The 22858-nt window shown below is 45.2% G+C and overlaps 1 protein-coding gene across 4 annotated transcripts in view; it reads right to left on the bottom strand.

Moving 5' to 3' along the window:
* The window catches only part of LOC143295885 (uncharacterized), a 100723-nt gene that overhangs the window by 16915 nt on the left and 60950 nt on the right, over positions 1–22858 (bottom strand). For all 4 annotated transcript variants that reach the window (XR_013057086.1, XR_013057087.1, XR_013057088.1 and 1 more), the window contains exons 18-23: positions 15679–16120; positions 13989–14100; positions 11714–11883; positions 6776–6970; positions 5147–5314; positions 4297–4398 (exon numbers count right to left, since the gene is read on the bottom strand). Coding sequence is in view for 1 of the 4 variants with exons in the window: in XM_076607559.1 (XP_076463674.1) it covers positions 4297–4398; positions 5147–5314; positions 6776–6970; positions 11714–11883; positions 13989–14100; positions 15679–16120 (1189 nt within the window). In the remaining 3 variants the exon portion in view is untranslated. The remainder of the gene's footprint in view (positions 1–4296; positions 4399–5146; positions 5315–6775; positions 6971–11713; positions 11884–13988; positions 14101–15678; positions 16121–22858) is intronic.

Genomic DNA, 22858 nt, shown 5'->3' with positions numbered 1-22858 from the left:
ATCACACCAATTACATGTCCTGTTATCCCTATCACGGCAATTACATGACCTGTTATCCATGAACACAATTACATGTCCTGTTATCCCTATCACGGCAATTACATGACCTGTTATCCATGAACACAATTACATATCCTGTTATCCCTGATCACAGCAATTACATGTCCTGTTATCCATGAACACAATTACATGTCCTGTTATACCTGATCACAGCAATTTCATGTCCTGTTATCCATGATCACGGCAATTACATGTCCTGTCATCCATGATCACGGCAATTACATGTCCTGTTATCCCTGATCACAGCAATTACATGTCCTGTTATACATGAACACAATTACATGTCCTATTATCAATGATTACAGCATGTCCTGTTATCAATAATCACAGCAATTACATGTCCTGTTATCAATGAATACAGCAATTACGTGTCCTGTTTATCCATGATCATGACAATTACATGTCCTGTTATCCATGATCATGACATTTACATGTCCTGTTGTCAATGATTATGGCAATTACATATCCTAAAATCAAAGATACAGCAATTACATGTCCTTTTATTAATGATTATGGCAATTATATGTCCTGTTATCCATGATCACAGCAAACACATGTTCTGTTATCAAATGATTATAACATGTCTTGTTATCAATCATTATGGCAATATATGTCCTGTTATTAATGATTACGGCAATCACATGTCCTGTTATCAATGATTACAGCAGTTATTTTGTCCTGTTATCAATGATTACAACATTTCCAGTCCTGGTATCAATCATTATGGCAAATACATGTCTTGATATCAATCACTTTGGCAAATAAATTTCCTGTTATCAATAATTATGGCAATCATATGTCCTGTTATCAATGATTACAGCAATCACATGTACTGTTGTCAATGATTACAGCAAACACATGTCCTGTTATCCTAGCTTTCATGAGCCAATATGCAATAATTACAACAATTACATGTCCTGTTATAAATGATTATGATAATTACATGTTTCATTACCCAGCCTTTCCTGAGATTATACAGAAAGACTGCACTACATTGGTGTCTTATGATCCAGGTCATACTGCCATTTGCTGCAGCTGATTGAGACTCATCCTGTATGCCAGCAATGCACGACAAGAAATACTGATGACACGACACATAGCATAATGTAGACGACAAATGTGAAAATGACCCTGCTGCTGCTGCTGCTGATGTCACACAATGAACACACAAAAGACAGCAATGATGATGATATTGAAGGCAATAACAACAGGTGTAATGATGACATAATTTAAACAATGACAACAATGATGATGACGTTGAAGACGGTAACGAAAGTGGTGATAACGACATGACAACAATGATGATGATGACGTTGAAGATGGTAATAATAGTGGTAATGACAACATGATGACAACAATGATGATGATGATGTTGAAGACAGTAATAATAGTGGTGATGACAACATGATGACAACAATGATGATGATGATGTTGAAGACAGTAATAATAGTGGTGATGACAACATGATGACAACAATGATGATGATGACATTGAAGACGGTAATGATAGTGGTAATGACAACATGATGACAACAATGATGATGATGATGTTGAAGACGGTAATAATAGTGGTAATGACAACATGATGACAACAATGATGATGATGATGTTGAAGACGGTAATAATAGTGGTGATGACAACATGATGACAACAATGTTGATGATGATGTTGAAGACGGTAATAATAGTGGTGATGACAACATGATGACAACAATGTTGATGATGATGTTGAAGACGGTGATAATAGTGGTGATGACAACATGATGACAACAATGATGATGATGATGTTGAAGATGGTAATAATAGTGGTGATGACAACATGATGACAACAATGATGATGATGATGTTGAAGACGGTAACGAAAGTAATGATGACAACAATGATGATGATGACATTGAAGACGGTAATAATAGTGGTGATGACAACATGATGACAACAATGATGATGATGATGCTGAAGACAGTAATAATAGTGGTGATGACAACATGATGACAACAATGATGATGATGATGCTGAAGACGGTAACGAAAGTGGTGATGACAACATGATGACAACAATGATGATGATGACATTGAAGACGGTAATAATAGTGGTGATGACAACATGATGACAACAATGGTGATGATGATGTTGAAGACGGTAACGAAAGTGATGACAACATGATGACAACAATGATGATGATGACGTTGAAGATGGTAACGGAAGTGGTGATGACAACATGATGACAACACTGATGATGACGACGTTGAAGACGGTAATGATAGTGGTGATGACAACATGATGACAACAATGATGATGATGACGTTGAAGACGGTAATGATAGTGGTGATGACAACATGACAACATTGATGGTGATAACGTTGAAGACGGTAATGACAGTGGTGATGACAACATGATGACAACAATGATGATGATGACGTTGAAGACGGTAACGGAAGTGGTGATGACAACATGATGACAACAATGATGATGATGACGTTGAAGACGGTAACGGAAGTGGTGATGACAACATGATGACAACACTGATGATGATGACGTTGAAGACGGTAACGAAAGTGGTGATGACAACATGATGACAACACTGATGATGATGATGTTGAAGACGGTAATGATAGTGGTGATGACAACATGATGACAACAATGATGATGATGACGTTGAAGACGGTAACAGAAGTGGTGATGACAACATGATGACAACACTGATGATGATGACGTTGAAGACGGTAATGATAGTGGTGATGACAACATGATGACAACAATGATGATGATGACGTTGAAGACGGTAATGATAGTGGTGATGACAACATTGATGGTGATAACGTTGAAGACGGTAATGACAGTGGTGATGACGACATGACAACATTGATGATCGTGGTGTTTAAGCCGATAATGATAGTGGTGATGATGACTGGATGGCAACAATAATAATGGTGATGATGAAGGTGACAACAATGATGGTGATGATGACATGATGACAACAATGATGATAATAATTATGATGAAGGTGATAACAATGATGGTGACGACGACATGATGACAACAATGATGATAATAATGATGATGAAGGCGATAACAATGATGGTGCCTATAAAATGATGACAACAATGATGATAATAATGATGATGAAGGTGATAACAATGATGGTGACGACGACATGATGACAACAATGATGATAATAATGATGATGAAGGCGATAACAATGATGGTGACGACGACATGATGACAACAATGATGATAATAATGATGATGAAGGTGATAACAATGATGGTGCCTATAAAATGATGACAACAATGATGATAATAATGATGATGAAGGCGATAACAATGATGGTGACGACGACATGATGACAACAATGATGATAATAATGATGATGAAGGTGATAACAATGATGGTGACTATGAAATGATGACAACAATGATGATGATAATAATGAAGAAGGTGATAACAACAATGGTGACGACAACATACTGACAACAATGATAATAATGATGAAGAAGGCGATAACAATGATGGTGATGACAACATACTGACAACAATGATGATAATAATGATGAAGAAGGCGGATAACAATGATGGTGACGACAACATACTGACAACAATGATGATAATAATGATGATGAAGGCGACAACAATGATGGTGACTATGAAATGATGACAACAATGATAATAATGATGAAGAAGGCAATAATGATGGTGCCTATGAAATGATGACAACAATGATAATAATGATGAAGAAAGCGATAACAACGATGGTGACGACAACATACTGACAACAATGATGATAATAATGATGAAGAAGGCGGATAACAACGATGGTGATGACAACATACTGACAACAATGATGATAATAATGATGAAGAAAGCGATAACAACGATGGTGACGACAACATACTGACAACAATGATGATAATAATGATGAAGAAGGCGGATAACAACGATGGTGATGACAACATACTGACAACAATGATGATAATAATGATGAAGAAGGTGATAACAATGACTGTGATGGTGGCGATGACACAATGATGATGAGGGTGATAACAATGACAGTGATGATGGCGATGACACACTGATGAAGAAGGCGATAACAATGATGGTGAGGATGACATGATGACAACAATGATGATAATAATGATGATGAAGGCGATAACAATGACCGAGATGGTGGCAATGACACAATGATGATGAAGGCGATAACAATGATGGTGAGGATGACAACGCGAAGACACAGTCAGTACCTCTTGGAAGATGGGGTCCAGAGGACTGTGGGAACGCATGGCCTCCACCTCCTCCATCATCTGCTGTAGCACCTCTTTCTGCAGTGCGTTCTCCTCTTCCTCCTGACACACACACATACACACACACACATCACAGCTGTTCAGCACTTCTTTCTGCAGTCCATTCTCCTCCTTCTCCTGACACACACACACATCACAGCTGTTCAGCACTTCTTTCTGCAGTCCATTCTCCTCCTTCTCACACACACACACACACACACACACACACACATCATAGCTGTTCAGCACCTCTTTCTGCAGTGCATTCTCCTCTTCCTCCTCACACACACACACACACACACACACACACACACACACACACACACATAGCTGTTCAGCACCTCTTTCTGCAGTCCATTCTCCTCCTTCTCCTCACACACACACACACACACACACACACACACACACACACACATCATAGCTGTTCAGCACCTCTTTCTGCAGTGCATTCTCCACTTCCTCCTCACACACACACACACACACACACACACAAAATACAAATGGGGAAAGCAAAAAAAAAAAAAAAAAAAAAGGGGGGGGGGGGGAGTGGTAGGAAGGGGAAGGGTTGAACAATGTGACAGACAGACGGAGAATCGGACAGACAGTTCAACAGACAGGCAAAACAGACAGACAAACAGAGATACGGGCGGACGGACAGACAGACAGATGGATGACTGACAGACAGACGGACGGTCAGATGGACAGACAAACAGACAGACAAATGGACAGACGGACAGCCAGCCAGCCAGCCTGACAAACAAATGGACAGACAGACAGAGAGACAGATGGAGAGACAGAGAGACAGACTGACCTGTGGATGTGGCTTGGTGCCAGCGTACTGCAGGGCCTGCAGCCTAAGGGCCTGGTCCTTGTCACGCTGCAGCTCGTCCAGACGCCGCTCATAGCTGGCCTTCTCCAGGTCCTTCTGCTGGTGCAGCCGGCCCACCTTCTCCTTCAGGCCCTCCGCCACCACCTGCACCTGTACCATCACACACCTGTACCATCACACACCTGTTCCATCATACGCCTGTATCATCACTCACCTGTACCATCACACACCTGTCACCATCACACACCTGTACCATCACACACCTGTACCATCACACACCTGTACCATCACTCACCTGTCACCATCACACACCTGTACCATCACACACCTGTACCATCACACACCTGTCACCATCACACACCTGTATCATCACACACCTGTACCATCACTCACCTGTCACCATCACACACCTGTACCATCACACACATGTACCATCACACACCTGTATCATCACACACCTGTCACCATCACACACCTGTACCATCACACACATGTACCATCACACACCTGTATCATCACACACCTGTCACCATCACACACCTGTACCATCACACACATGTCACCATCACACACCTGTATCATCACACACCTGTACCATCACACACATGTACCATCACACACATGTACCATCACACACCTGTATCATCACACACCTGTCACCATCACACACCTGTACCATCACACACATGTCACCATCACACACCTGTATCATCACACACCTGTACCATCACTCACCTGTCACCATCACACACCTGTACCATCACACACATGTACCATCACACACCTGTATCATCACACACCTGTCACCATCACACACCTGTCACCATCACTCACCTGTATCATCACACACATGTCACCATCACACACCTGTATCATCACACACCTGTACCATCACTCACCTGTCACCATCACACACCTGTATCATCACACACCTGTACCATCACACACATGTCACCATCACACACCTGTATCATCACACACCTGTACCATCACACACCTGTCACCATCACTCACCTGTACCATCACACACCTGTACCATCACACACCTGTCACCATCACACACCTGTACCATCACACACCTGTACCATCACACACCTGTCACCATCACACACCTGTCACCATCACTCACCTGTACCACCACACACCTGTCACCATCACACACACCTGTCTGCATCACACACACACACGCAGCTTCACTGCACCTGTCACCATCACACACACCTGTCTGCATCACACACACACACGCAGCTTCACTGCACCTGTCACCATCACACATACACCTCTGCTTCTTCACTACACCTGGGGCACACAACACACACATGCCCCCACCTCTTTGTTTTGACAGTAAACACCAGGCCCCCACCTCTTTGTTTTGACAGTAAACACCAGGCCCCCACCTCTTTGTTTTGACAGTAAACACCAGGCCCCCACCTCTTTGTTCTGACAGTAAACACCAGGCCCCCACCTTTGTTCTGACAGTAAACACCAGGTCCCCACCTCTGCCCCCATCTCTTTGTTCTGACAGTAAACACCAGGCCCCAACCTCTTTGTTCTCACTATAAACACCAGACCCCCACCTCTTTGTTCTGACTGTAAACACCAGGCCCCCACCTCTTTGTTCTCACTGCGCAGACGTCGGATGGCCTCCCTGAGGGAGTGAGCCTCAGCGGAGCGCTGCCTCTCCTGCACCAGCTGTCCCTTCAGGTCGGCCAGCTCCTCCTCCAGCAGCTGGTTCTGAACCACCAACTCCCGCCGCTCCTTCTCCCAGCTCTGACTCACCTCGTCCACCTCATCCCCCATCTCTTCCTGTGCACGGGGGTCGGAGGGGGGGGGGGGGGTGGTGTGATCAGAATGGTTTATTCATTCATATATAGGCCTCAGCCCCAAGTAAAGGGGTTCACATGAACATGGTAGTACACAAATCAGTGAAATAGTGCAAACAAGCATACACACAGAAAAAAATACACAAAAAAACCCCTACTCCCCCAAAAACAACATAAATCACATTCATATCATGAAGTACTGATTTCTAAGTCTGAATGCCTTATGCAAGAAAAAAAAAAGAGGAAAAATTATGAATTCCATTACAACTGCCTGACTACATTAAAGTACTTAATTCCAATAGAGAGGGACGTTGGCAGTATTTTGATGTTATAAATATGTGATGAATATTTCTCACAGCTGAGCAACAAAGAACAAAATGTACTTCATTTTCTAGGAATTCATGACACAAAGGACAGACTGAATCATTTGCCCAACAAGTTCTGCGTCTTGAGCGATGTACTGCCAGTTCTGATATCCCTAATCTAAATCTGACTGTCATACATTTCAAATGCCTATCTACATCTAGCAGCAGTTAAGCATTTAAATCAGGTACACAACAGAAAGTTCAATACATATCAAATCTATTACTGGTATGAATGTGATTATACCAAGTCTGCCATCTACAACCGATTAGCCTTTTAAAGGGAAGGAGGGAGAGGAGGAGAAGGGGGTTGGGGGGGGGGGGACAACACAGTGACAGCTGGGTGCAGTGGACTGCTGGGGAAATGGGGGACATGTGGAGTGTTGGCCCAGAAGTAACACATCCACCAAGGGAGCGAGAGAATGTGAGTGCGCCAGTTCAAATCCCACACTTGCCAGAATTTTCTCCCCTGCCATTGGACCTTGAGTGGTGGTCAGGATGCTATTTGTTTGGATGAGACAATGAACTGAGGTCCCATGTGCAGCATGCACTTGGTGCATGTAGAAAAAACAACAACACAGCAACAAAAGAGCTGTCCCTAGTAAATCCTGTAGAAAAGTCCACTTTGATAGGAAAATAAATAAAACTGCAGGCTGGAAAATATTTGAAAAAAACCGGTGGCACTCTCAGTGTAGCGATGAGTTCTTCCTGGGGAGAGGAGAGCAGCCTTAATTTCACACAGAGAATTTTGTTGTAACAAAAGAGTACTATACATATATCTTTATGCACAATACCATACAATTTTCCTGTTACCCTCAACTCAACATACAAGTCCCCCGCTCCCCTCATTACATTTTTAATCATTCATATTTAAATGATAATTCAAATGTGAAAATGATACTATAACTAGATATCTACAATCACCAGTATGACAGGATATAAAACTTGTAAATACATATAGACGTGGCAGGATAAAGAAACTATGGACAGAAAAAAACAACAGAGTATGGAGGAGCTATTCTGGGAAGAGGCAGCTTGAAAAAACAAGAGTGCAGGGATTTGACGAAGCGAAAGAGGGAGATCATTGTAAGTGTAAGCTCCAAGTAAAGAGCGATGGCCAACTGTGGAGAGTTTGAACTTGGGAATGCAGAAACAGAGGGATCTGAAGCTGATCGTGGAGAGTGGGGATGCAGAAACAGAGGGATCTGAAGCTGATCGTGGAGAGTGGGAATGCAGAAACAGAGGGATCTGAAGCTGATCATGGAGAGTGGGAATGCAGAAACAGAGGGATCTGAGGCTGATCGTGGAGAGTGGGAATGCAGAAACAGAGGGATCTGAAGCTGATCGTGGAGAGTGGGAATGCAGAAACAGAGGGATCTGAAGCTGATCGTGGAGAGTGGGAATGCAGAAACAGAGGGATCTGAAGCTGATCGTGGAGAGTGGGAATGCAGAAACAGAGGGATCTGAAGCTGATCATGGAGAGTGGGAATGCAGAAACAGAGGGATCTGAAACTGATCGTGGAGAGCGAGATGTGGTGCCGAGGTGACGGCAGTCATACAGATAGAAAGGGGCAAATTTGTTTATGCATTTGTGACAGAGAGCGATCTTAAGACCAGCAAAAGACACTGTGAACTGGGCAGTGGCAGGGAGACTTGGTGAGGCCAAAACACAGAACAGCGAAAGGAATCACAGGGAAAACAACAACAAAACCCCAACAATGGAAATATAACATGTTAGGAACTTCTCAGACAACATAAAACGGATCCCTGTTTATGCCATGTTATAACATTATAAAGGAAGCTGGACCTGCTGATATCCAATTTCAAACAGCTTGTGATCTTGTCATGAGACGTTCATTTGGCACTCTTTTGTAGTGAGACTGTCTCTGTATAAGGAACTGTTTTGTTTCCTTATCATGGTAAAGCTTGCTTTTTGTAACATCCAAGAGGACAGGTTGGCTTATCTAACATGGTATAGTAAACATGCTATGCTGAAGTTCACCTTACATAACATGCTACAGTAAAGTTTGCCATATGTGATTATGCCATGGTAAAGTTTGCCTTCTGTATCATACTATGGTAAAGCTTGCCTTTTATAACATGTTGGGGTAAAGTTTGCCTCATGTAACAAGCTATGGTAAAGTTTGTTTTATATGACATGCTATGGTAATGTTTGCCTTACATAAAATGCTACACATACACACACACACACACACTTATACACACACAAACACAAACTCACAGACTCTCACACACACACACACATAGAGTCAGGAAACACCAAACTGCTTGACCTGTGTGTAAACACTCAGTGCACACATTCACTATCACGTGCAGGACAGAAGTACATTCTGTCCTGTCAAAGCACTCTGCACGCCACACCGTGTCACAGCTCTCTCCACTGTGCACATGTCAACACATTTTGTCCTGTCACTGTGAGTCATCATTTCTAGAATTTATCTTACTGAAGATTTTCATCACCCAAAACGGAGCATGACTGCCTATATGGCGGGGGTAAAAATGGTCATGTACATTGTAATGAAGCATGGTGACTGACATCCCGACCTGTGAGCTGTCTTATCTGAGTGAGGTGACAGGCCTTCACTGACATCCTGACCTGTGAGCTGTCTTATCTCAGTGAGGTGACAGGCCTTCACTGACATCCTGACCTGTGAGCTGTCTTATCTCAGTGAGGTGACAGGCCTTCACTGACATCCTGACCTGTGAGCTGTCTTACCTCAGTGAGGTGACAGGCCTTCACTGACATCCCAACCTGTGAGCTGTCTTACCTCAGTGAAGGGCCGTTGACATCCTGACCTGTAAGCGGTCTTATCTCAGTGAGGTGACAGCCCTTCACTGACATCCTGACCTGGAAGCTCTGTCCTATCTCAGTGAGGTGACAACCCTTCACTGACATCCTGACCTGTAAGCTGTGTCTTATCTCAGTGAGGTGACAGCCCTTCACTGACATCCTGACCTGTGAGCTCAGTCCTATCTCAGTGAGGTGTCAACCTTTCATTAATGAGCATACTCGTCAGTAGCAGTCAAGGGGTTAAAGTGCCCATCAGGGAGGTGAACAGAAGCCACACAACAAACACTCTGCTGTGCCATTCCCTGGCAGTGAAAAGGTTAATCATCATCGTTACCACTTGTCGTCTCACACACACACACACAGGGTCAGTACAATCACTTCTTGTGGTTTGTGACCTGTTCCGAAATGCTCTCCATGGGAAACATTTTTGCACGAATTCTGCTGGCTCTCAGTCGTCTGGCAGTCTTTACATTCAACAACAGAAACACATGGCGCCACATGTAACAGAAAACACCGCGCCCACAACAAAACAATGCTGCCATCTTCCTCACGACAGGCATGGAGTAAGGTAACATTTCAGAGACGAATGTATTCACAACATTTTAAAGAATGATACATGTCAAATACATTCATTCCATCAAGTAACAAATGATTTTATGTGTGGGCTCAAATATTTTTTGTGCCAACAAATTCTTACAAAAACAGATAAACACTATCCCTCACTCCTTCATTTTCATAAATCTGTTTTCATTCGGAAAGTATAAAACAGAATCACACATGTGTATGTGCATGTATGCATGCCCATGTGCCTGTATGTGTGTATGCTTTGGCACACATGCAAATCTACTTCCGTCATCATAATAAAAAACATATTTACAAAAAAGTCATTTCCATGATAATCATGAATACTGCCTCAGAATCATTAATGGAATGCACATACTTAACATGAAGAAAGCATTTTCCACTGAGCCTGACACCATGTTTACCTCTCCGTCAGCTGTATCCTCAACCTTGCATTGATCATAGGACGTCCACCAAAGGGACTGCCACAGGATCAACCTGGGTGTGGATACAGGACAAGCCACATGGCATGGGTGTGACGTCGCTCACAGTTTCAGTTTCTCTAGGTGGCGTCACTGTGTTCGGACAAATCCATATGCGCTACACCACATCTGCTTGGCAGATGCCTGACCAGCAGCATGACCCAATATGCTTAGTCAGGCCTTGAGTGCTTGCATATATATTTGTGTACCTATTAGAATGGATTTCTTCGACAGAATTATGCCAGAGGACAACACACTCATTGCCATGGGTTCTTTTTCAGTGTGCAAAGTGCGTGCTGCACACTGGACCTCAGTTTATCGTCTCATCCGAATGACTAGATGCTCAGTTTGATTTTCCAGTCAAACTTGGGAGAAAGTGCGAGAGCAGGATTTGAACCCAGACCCTCACAGACTCTGAATTGGCAGATGAGCATCTCAACCACTCTGCCACCTTTCTCTGAGCACAGCCCAGAGGATAAGGCAGTGAAAAAAACCAAAGTGTTGTTTACCTGCAGCTCATGGCGGATGGACTGGGCCAGGCTCCCTGACTGCAGTTGCTGGAAGGCGGCCCGCTCCGCCTCAAAGTCCTGACGCAGGGCCCCTAACTCCTCACGCAGCATCTGGATCTGTGACTCGTAGTGCTGCACCAGGGACAGCTTGTCCTGCTCAAAGGCCGCGCCTGAGACACGCACACACACGCTTTCATCAGAACATCTGCTGTATTTGACACAAACTGATTTCACACCTGCGCCAGAAACACACACACACACTAACCAGTTGTCCACTACAGAAACCCCCAATGACATGGGAGATCACTTACACAACCCTTCTTAACTGTCAAAGTTGTTCAAAGGCCGCACCTGAGACACACACCTCAGAGTACACGTCATATTTGGATTGCTCTCAGTTGCAAGACGATTTCACTACTTTGCAGTACCGTGCATCTCCTCCACACAACACCCACACCCACCTGCTTTAAGGTTAACCCTTCCTGCCTTTTAAGGTCTGCCTGTGCAGCCCTCCCAGCCTGGCATGTTCTGGCCTGGCTGCATCAATGGGGAGGGGTGCTTCACTTCAAGCACAAATTTAGAGCAACCACTCAACCAATAGCTACCGAACTTCACATGATGAATGAAATACAATTTTGACACAAGTTGCTTAAGTCTCTAGACAAGGGATGCAATAGTTTACTTGTAACTTTAAATTAAGTCAAATTTTTGTCACTATCTGGGTCAGTTTACCTGCAAGGGTCTATAATAATTTCATTGAGCACTTACTGTGCTGTAAGCCTTTGAGGTTTTATCTTATCGATGTGGAAAACCAGATAAAAAACACACAAATCATTCGATTTTTGGAGCAAAACTTCGCGTGCCAGTGAGGAAGGAAGTTAAGTTCAAGTTACTTCCCTTACATAGCCGTTTAATGCATAATAATGAACTGACAAACCAGTTCAAATAAATGGGTTTCTTCACCAGTCTGCTAGGTGGGCTCAGGTGGAGAATGGCGGGCACAGGGTTGAATGAGTTAAAATTTCCATACCCCTTGACAGCCTTAGGGGCTGCCAATTCATATCCACTGTGTCTAGGGCTCAGCATAGGAAGGAGGGACCCATCCCTCTCCTTCCGCCACTTCAACCTTCTCCAAAGGAAGTCAGGTATATGTTCACACCTTGGTGGAGTGAAGAAAATCAGAGAAAAATGTCCTGCCCAAGGACACACCACCATGTGGAAACTGGCCTCAAACCCTCATCACTGAAGAACACTGGGTCACAAGTCCAGCGCTTAACCCACTCTGCCACAGTGCCTCTGTACCCACCTGCAGACTTTCCCCAGATTTATCATTTCTACAGACGTATCATGGGACATCTTTTTTGTTGCCTTGTGTTCTTGTGTGTGAAGAACATGCTGTGGGTAGAAACATGCCTTCTTACCCCATGCAGATTCCAATGGAACTAGCTCTTCTTCACCAGGGTTCCCAGGTGGTGGGCATGAAGCCAAAAAAGGACCTTTAAAGGACTTTATAAGGACCTCAAATCAGTTTAAAAGGACCTTTGCCGACATGACTTTACAGTACACCCCAATCTATTTGACATGCAGAACAGCAGACACTTACCTCTCATAAACGGAAGAACAGCTAATCCCATTTGACTGTCGTATTTAGTCTTTGCAATTCACGTCACTGTAGGCTAGGCCTAAGCAAAGCAGCAGCAGCAGGCGTGACTCACAGCCATTGTACCACGCTTCGCGTCTGCCACCGAGCAGAAAGCGCATTACTGTTAGGGCCTAGGCCTATAGGCTGTATCCTCCTACAGTAAGTACTGAGTTTCAGACGATCGCGTCGGCATCTTTCAACGCGCTTTGCAACTTGCGGTTTTGGTGTCGAAGGTGTTTGAGTTTCATTCTCAAGTCTCTTTCTCTTCATAAAACAGGACTTAACAGTACCTTTCAAAAATTAAAAGGACCTCCTGATGAGTTAAAAGGACCAACTTGCTGAATCAAAGCACTTAAAAGGCCTTTTGACCAAAATCCAATTCCTAAGGACTTAAAAGGACTTGAAAAGACCCTACGAACCTTGTTCACTGTCCTCACTGTCAGAGATAGAGGCCTCTAGTGACAAGGGAGACCACTTAACAGATCTTCTTTATTGTCCTCACTGTCAGAGACAGACCTCTAGCGACAAGGGAGACCACCTAACATATCTCTATTGACAAGGGAGACCACTTAACAGATCTTTATTGTCCTCATTGTCAGAGACAGGGCTCTAGTGACAAGGGAGACCACTTACACAGCTCTTCCTTATTGTCGATGTTGTCCAAGGCAGACGTCTCTTTGTGAATCTGCTGCTGGACCAGTTCCAGGAAATCCTCCTTCAGCTTCCCCTCCAGACTGTCCACTCCCTGCACACACACACACACACACATCCAGGCATACAGCCACACTTACCATGCTGATGATAAGAATACCACAAAACTAATAATAATAACAACTATAATGACAAAGATTGCAGACTGGTCATGAAAGAAACACATAAACTGGTTCCAAGACAGACAGATGATTAGATGCATCCACAGGAGATACAAGTGAACATGGAGGAAGTCGCAGCCCATGAAATGAAGGCAAAAAAACAGAAAAGAAAGAAATTAAGTAAACATCGCAGTTACACTCAACTCATTCAGCCATATATCCGAACATTGCTCAGACATCTGTTGTTGTTTTTTTTACCTTCCAACTTTGTGTCTAAGGACATGAATCTTGATAAACTACCGGGCAGTAAACTTACTGACAAAGTTTTGTGCAGTTTGAGCATCCCCCGCCCCACAAGTATTATTTATGATTATAGCTAGAAAGTCATGTTTCACTGCTCTGCAAGTATTACACAAATTGTTCTGAGATGTATGCTGTGCTTTTGATCCTGATAATGATATTCAGAATGATCACTGTCAATGTCAACAGTAAAGGCAGCACAATGATATTCAGAATGATCACTGTCAATGTCAACAGTAAAGGCAGCATGATATTCAGAATAATCACTGTCAATGTCAACAGTAAAGGCAGCATAATATATGATATTCAGAATGATCACTGTCAATGTCAACAGTAAAGGCAGCATAATATATGATATTCAGAATGATCACTGTCAATGTCAACAGTAAAGGCAGCATAATGATATTCAGAATGATCACTGTCAATGTCAACAGTAAAGGCAGCATAATATATGATATTCAGAATGATCACTGTCAATGTCAACAGTAAAGGCAGCATAATGATATTCAGAAAGATCACTGTCAATGTCAACAGTAAAGGCAGCACAATGATATTCAGAATGATCACTGTCAGTGTCAACAGTAAAGGCAGCATAATGATATTCAGAATGATCACTGTCAATGTCAACAGTAAAGGCAGCATAATGATATTCAGAATGATCACTGTCAGTGTCAACAGTAAAGGCAGCATAATGATATTCAGAATGATCACTGTCAATGTCAACAGTAAAGGCAGCATGCAAATGATATATGCAGGCTGTTTAGTTTTTACATATGCAGGCTGTTTAGTTTTTATATCATCAAAAAATGATTGCAAACAACCTCCCAAGTGGGAAAGGTTTACAAGCTTTAATCCTGGTGGTTCTCAGTTTCAAAGGTGTCTGAAAGCGTCAATAGATCTTTATACGCTAAACCACATTTGCCGCAAATAAAGAAAAAAGATTTTTTAAAAAGCAGCAGATGCCTGACCTTCACATAAACCCAGCACGCTGATCAGGCCTTGAGAGTACATCCTTAGGTTTTGTCTAAAACATCAACATAAAGATATGAATATGTAATATGTTTCTTTCATGTAAAGTGCCCTGAGCTCTTAGTGAGAAAGGGCGCTATATAAATGTACATTATTATTATTATTAAAGGCACTAAACACAGTGAAGAGGACACGCAGAAGGCAGAAAGACAGCACTGGTGACACTGAAAGGGTGAACCCACCTCCTCCATCATTCTGACCAGAGCAGCCTGCACTGTGTGGTCTGTGCTGGCCTTCAGCTGAGTGAGGTCCTCCTCATGCCTGTCCTGAAGGGCTTCCAGTTCTGCCTGGTGATCAGCCTTCAGCTGAGTGAGGTCTTCCTCAAGCCTGTCCTGAAGGCCTTCCAGTTCTGCCTGGTGATCAGCCTTCAGCTGAGTGAGGTCCTCCTCATGCCTGTCCTGAAGGGCTTCCAGTTCTGCCTGGTGATCAGCCTTCAGCTGAGTGAGGTCCTCCTCATGCCTGTCCTGAAGGCCTTCCAGCTCTGCCTGGTGACCAGCCTTCAGCTCCTCCTGCTCCAGCTCCAGCTCGGCCTTGGCTCGCTCCAGCTCCTGCACTCTGCTCCGGGTCTGCAGGTTGACAGCGATGTCCTGGATGGGGTCTGCCTTTGGAGCAGTGCTGTCCACACTGCAGGAAAGAAGACACGTGTAGAGATAGAGTGCTGTCCACACTGCAGGAAAGAAGACGTGTGTAGAGATAGAGTGCTGTCCACACTGCAGGAAAGAAGACGTGTGTAGAGACAGAGTGCTGTCCACACTGCAGGAAAGAAGACGTGTGTAGAGATAGGGTGCTGTCCACACTGCAGGAAAGAAGACGTGTAGAGATAGAGTGCTGTCCACACTGCAGGAAAGAACACGTGTGTAGAGACAGAGTGCTGTCCACACTGCAGGAAAGAAGACGTGTAGAGACAGAGTGCTGTCCACACTGCAGGAAAGGAGACGTGTGTAGAGATAGGGTGCTGTCCACACTGCAGGAATGAAGACGTGTGTAGAAAATAGAGTGATGTCCACACTGCAGGAAAGAAGACGTGTAGAGACAGGGTGCTGTCCACACTGCAGGAAAGAAGACGTGTGTAGAGATAGGGTGCTGTCCACACTGCAGGAAAGAAGATATGTGTAGAGATAGAGTGATGTCCACACTGCAGGAAAGAAGACGTGTAGAGACAGGGTGCTGTCCACACTGCAGGAAAGAAGACGTGTAGAGACAGAGTGCTGTCCACACTGCAGGAAAGAAGACGTGTGTAGAGATAGAGTGAAGACACGTGTAGAGATAGAGTGCTGTCCACATTGCAGGAAAGAAGACACGTGTAGAGATAGAGTGAAGACACGTGTAGAGATAGAGTGCTGTCCACATTGCAGGAAAGAAGACACGTGTAGAGATAGGGTGAAGACACGTGTAGAGATAGAGTGCTGTCCACACTGCAGGAAAGAAGACACGTGTAGAGATAGAGTGAAGACACGTGTAGAGATAGAGTGCTGTCCACACTGCAGGAAAGAAGACGTGTGTAGAGATGCTGTCCATGGTGTGAGTTTTGGGGCAGTGCTTGAGGGAAAGAAGACGTGTGTAGAGACAGAGTGCTGTCCACACTGCAGGAAAGAAGACGTGTAGAGACAGAGTGCTGTCCACACTGCAGGAAAGAAGATGTGTAGAGACAGAGTGCTGTCCACACTGCAGGAAAGAAGACGTGTGTAGAGACAGAGTGCTGTCCACACTGCAGGAAAGAAGACGTGTGTAGAGACAGAGTGCTGTCCACACTGCAGGAAAGAAGACGGGTGTAGAGATAGAGTGCTGTCCACACTGCAGGAAAGAAGACGTGTAGAGACACGAGTGCTGTCCACACTGCAGGAAAGAAGACGTGTGTAGAGATAGAGTGCTGTCCACACTGCAGGAAAGAAGACGTGTGTAGAGATAGAGTGCTGTCCACACTGCAGGAAAGAAGACGTGTGTAGAGACAGAGTGCTGTCCACACTGCAGGAAAGAAGACACGTGTAGAGACAGAGTGCTGTCCACACTGCAGGAAAGAAGACACGTGTAGAGACAGAGTGCTGTCCACACTGCAGGAAAGAAGACACGTGTAGAGATAGAGTGAAGACACGTGTAGAGATAGAGTGCTGTCCACATTGCAGGAAAGAAGACACGTGTAGAGATAGAGTGAAGACACGTGTAGAGATAGAGTGCTGTCCACACTGCAGGAAAGAAGACACGTGTACAGATAGAGTGAAGACACGTGTAGAGATAGAGTGCTGTCCACACTGCAGGAAAGAAGACGTGTGTAGAGATGCTGTCCATGGTGTGAGTTTTGGGGCAGTGCTTGAGGGAAAGAAGACGTGTGTAGAGATAGAGTGCTGTCCACACTGCAGGAAAGAAGACGTGTGTAGAGACAGAGTGCTGTCCACACTGCAGGAAAGAAGACACGTGTAGAGACAGAGTGCTGTCCACACTGCAGGAAAGAAGACACGTGTAGAGATAGAGTGAAGACACGTGTAGAGATAGAGTGGTGTCCACATTTCAGGAAAGAAGACACGTGTAGAGATAGAGTGCTGTCCACACTGCAGGAAAGAACACGTGTGTAGAGATGGAGTGCTGTCCACACTGCAGGAAAGAAGACGTGTGTAGAGATAGGGTGCTGTCCACACTGCAGGAAAGAAGACGTGTGTAGAGATAGGGTGCTGTCCACACTGCAGGAAAGAACACGTGTGTAGAGATGGAGTGCTGTCCACACTGCAGGAAAGAAGACGTGTGTAGAGATAGGGTGCTGTCCACACTGCAGGAAAGAAGACGTGTGTAGAGACAGAGTGCTGTCCACACTGCAGGAAAGAAGACGTGTAGAGACAGAGTGCTGTCCACACTGCAGGAAAGAAGACGTGTGTAGAGATAGGGTGCTGTCCACACTGCAGGAAAGAAGACGTGTGTAGAGATAGAGTGATGTCCACACTGCAGGAAAGAAGACGTGTAGAGACAGGGTGCTGTCCACACTGCAGGAAAGAAGACGTGTATAGACAGAGTGCTGTCCACACTGCAGGAAAGAAGACACGTGTAGAGATAGAGTGATGTCCACACTGCAGGAAAGAAGACACGTGTAGAGACAGAGTGCTGTCCACACTGCAGGAAAGAAGACACGTGTAGAGATAGAGTGAAGACACGTGTAGAGATAGAGTGCTGTCCACACTGCAGGAAAGAAGATGTGTAGAGACAGAGTGCTGTCCACACTGCAGGAAAGAAGACGTGTGTAGAGACAGAGTGCTGTGCACACTGCAGGAAAGAAGACGTGTGTAGAGACAGAGTGCTGTCCACACTGCAGGAAAGAAGACGTGTGTAGAGACAGAGTGCTGTCCACACTGCAGGAAAGAAGACGTGTGTAGAGATAGAGTGCTGTCCACACTGCAGGAAAGAAGACGTGTAGAGACACGAGTGCTGTCCACACTGCAGGAAAGAAGACGTGTGTAGAGATAGAGTGCTGTCCACACTGCAGGAAAGAAGACGTGTGTAGAGATAGAGTGCTGTCCACACTGCAGGAAAGAAGACGTGTGTAGAGACAGAGTGCTGTCCACACTGCAGGAAAGAAGACACGTGTAGAGACAGAGTGCTGTCCACACTGCAGGAAAGAAGACACGTGTAGAGACAGAGTGCTGTCCACACTGCAGGAAAGAAGACACGTGTAGAGATAGAGTGAAGACACGTGTAGAGATAGAGTGCTGTCCACATTGCAGGAAAGAAGACACGTGTAGAGATAGAGTGAAGACACGTGTAGAGATAGAGTGCTGTCCACACTGCAGGAAAGAAGACACGTGTACAGATAGAGTGAAGACACGTGTAGAGATAGAGTGCAGTCCACACTGCAGGAAAGAAGACGTGTGTAGAGATGCTGTCCATGGTGTGAGTTTTGGGGCAGTGCTTGAGGGAAAGAAGACGTGTGTAGAGATAGAGTGCTGTCCACACTGCAGGAAAGAAGACGTGTGTAGAGACAGAGTGCTGTCCACACTGCAGGAAAGAAGACACGTGTAGAGACAGAGTGCTGTCCACACTGCAGGAAAGAAGACATGTGTAGAGATAGAGTGAAGACACGTGTAGAGATAGAGTGGTGTCCACATTTCAGGAAAGAAGACACGTGTAGAGATAGAGTGCTGTCCACACTGCAGGAAAGAACACGTGTGTAGAGATGGAGTGCTGTCCACACTGCAGGAAAGAAGACGTGTGTAGAGATAGGGTGCTGTCCACACTGCAGGAAAGAAGACGTGTGTAGAGATAGGGTGCTGTCCACACTGCAGGAAAGAACACGTGTGTAGAGATGGAGTGCTGTCCACACTGCAGGAAAGAAGACGTGTGTAGAGATAGGGTGCTGTCCACACTGCAGGAAAGAAGACGTGTGTAGAGACAGAGTGCTGTCCACACTGCAGGAAAGAAGACGTGTAGAGACAGAGTGCTGTCCACACTGCAGGAAAGAAGACGTGTGTAGAGATAGGGTGCTGTCCACACTGCAGGAAAGAAGACGTGTGTAGAGATAGAGTGATGTCCACACTGCAGGAAAGAAGACGTGTAGAGACAGGGTGCTGTCCACACTGCAGGAAAGAAGACGTGTATAGACAGAGTGCTGTCCACACTGCAGGAAAGAAGACACGTGTAGAGATAGAGTGATGTCCACACTGCAGGAAAGAAGACACGTGTAGAGACAGAGTGCTGTCCACACTGCAGGAAAGAAGACACGTGTAGAGATAGAGTGAAGACACGTGTAGAGATAGAGTGCTGTCCACACTGCAGGAAAGAAGATGTGTAGAGACAGAGTGCTGTCCACACTGCAGGAAAGAAGACGTGTGTAGAGACAGAGTGCTGTGCACACTGCAGGAAAGAAGACGTGTGTAGAGACAGAGTGCTGTCCACACTGCAGGAAAGAAGACGTGTGTAGAGATAGGGTGCTGTCCACACTGCGGGAAAGAAGACGTGTAGAGACAGAGTGCTGTCCACACTGCAGGAAAGAAGACGTGTAGAGATAGAGTGCTGTCCACACTGCAGGAAAGAAGACGTGTGTAGAGATAGAGTGCTGTCCACACTGCAGGAAAGAAGACACGTGTAGAGACAGAGTGCTGTCCACACTGCAGGAAAGAAGACACGTGTAGAGACAGAGTGCTGTCCACACTGCAGGAAAGAAGACGTGTAGAGATAGAGTGAAGACACGTGTAGAGATAGAGTGCTGTCCACATTGCAGGAAAGAAGACACGTGTAGAGATAGAGTGAAGACACGTGTAGAGATAGAGTGCTGTCCACACTGCAGGAAAGAAGACACGTGTAGAGATAGAGTGAAGACACGTGTAGAGATAGAGTGCTGTCCACACTGCAGGAAAGAAGACGTGTGTAGAGATGCTGTCCATGGTGTGAGTTTTGGGGCAGTGCTTGAGGGAAAGAAGACGTGTGTAGAGATAGAGTGCTGTCCACACTGCAGGAAAGAAGACGTGTGTAGAGACAGAGTGCTGTCCACACTGCAGGAAAGAACACGTGTAGAGACAGAGTGCTGTCCACACTGCAGGAAAGAAGACATGTGTAGAGATAGAGTGCTGTCCACACTGCAGGAAAGAAGACGTGTGTAGAGACAGAGTGCTGTCCACACTGCAGGAAAGAAGACACGTGTAGAGACAGAGTGCTGTCCACACTGCAGGAAAGAAGACACGTGTAGAGATAGAGTGAAGACACGTGTAGAGATAGAGTGGTGTCCACATTGCAGGAAAGAAGACACGTGTAGAGATAGAGTGCTGTCCACACTGCAGGAAAGAACACGTGTGTAGAGATGGAGTGCTGTCCACACTGCAGGAAAGAAGACGTGTGTAGAGATAGGGTGCTGTCCACACTGCAGGAAAGAAGACGTTTGTAGAGATAGGGTGCTGTCCACACTGCAGGAAAGAAGACGTGTGTAGAGACAGAGTGCTGTCCACACTGCAGGAAAGAAGACGTGTAGAGACAGAGTGCTGTCCACACTGCAGGAAAGAAGACGTGTAGAGACAGAGTGCTGTCCACACTGCAGGAAAGAAGACGTGTGTAGAGATAGAGTGATGTCCACACTGCAGGAAAGAAGACGTGTAGAGACAGGGTGCTGTCCACACTGCAGGAAAGAAGACGTGTAGAGACAGAGTGCTGTCCACACTGCAGGAAAGAAGACGTGTGTAGAGATAGAGTGCTGTCCACACTGCAGGAAAGAAGACGTGTAGAGATAGAGTGCTGTCCACACTGCAGGAAAGAAGACGTGTAGAGATAGAGTGCTGTCCACACTGCAGGAAAGAACACGTGTGTAGAGACAGAGTGCTGTCCACACTGCAGGAAAGAAGACGTGTGTAGAGACAGAGTGCTGTCCACACTGCAGGAAAGAAGACACGTGTAGAGACAGAGTGCTGTCCACACTGCAGGAAAGAAGACACGTGTAGAGATAGAGTGAAGACACGTGTAGAGATAGAGTGGTGTCCACATTGCAGGAAAGAAGACACGTGTAGAGATAGAGTGCTGTCCACACTGCAGGAAAGAACACGTGTGTAGAGATGGAGTGCTGTCCACACTGCAGGAAAGAAGACGTGTGTAGAGATAGGGTGCTGTCCACACTGCAGGAAAGAAGACGTTTGTAGAGATAGGGTGCTGTCCACACTGCAGGAAAGAAGACGTGTGTAGAGACAGAGTGCTGTCCACACTGCAGGAAAGAAGACGTGTAGAGACAGAGTGCTGTCCACACTGCAGGAAAGAAGACGTGTGTAGAGATAGAGTGCTGTCCACACTGCAGGAAAGAACACGTGTGTAGAGACAGAGTGCTGTCCACACTGCAGGAAAGAAGACGTGTAGAGACAGAGTGCTGTCCACACTGCAGGAAAGGAGACGTGTGTAGAGATAGAGTGCTGTCCACACTGCAGGAAAGAACACGTGTAGAGACAGGGTGCTGTCCACACTGCAGGAAAGAAGACGTGTGTAGAGATAGAGTGCTGTCCACACTGCAGGAAAGAAGACGTGTAGAGACAGGGTGCTGTCCACACTGCAGGAAAGAAGACGTGTGTAGAGATAGAGTGCTGTCCACACTGCAGGAAAGAAGACACGTGTAGAGACAGAGTGCTGTCCACACTGCAGGAAAGAAGACGTGTAGAGACAGAGTGCTGTCCACACTGCAGGAAAGAAGACGTGTGTAGAGACAGAGTGCTGTCCACACTGCAGGAAAGAAGACGTGTAGAGATAGAGTGAAGACACGTGTAGAGATAGAGTGCTGTCCACACTGCAGGAAAGAAGACGTGTGTAGAGATAGAGTGCTGTCCACATTGCAGGAAAGAAGACACGTGTAGAGATAGAGTGAAGACACGTGTAGAGATAGAGTGCTGTCCACACTGCAGGAAAGAAGACGTG

The sequence above is a fragment of the Babylonia areolata genome, chromosome 21 (assembly GCF_041734735.1).
Source record: "Babylonia areolata isolate BAREFJ2019XMU chromosome 21, ASM4173473v1, whole genome shotgun sequence".
Taxonomy (NCBI): Eukaryota; Metazoa; Mollusca; class Gastropoda; order Neogastropoda; family Buccinidae; genus Babylonia; species Babylonia areolata.
Note: the sequence above shows the minus strand (reverse complement) of the source record. Positions and strands in the feature narration are given on the sequence as shown.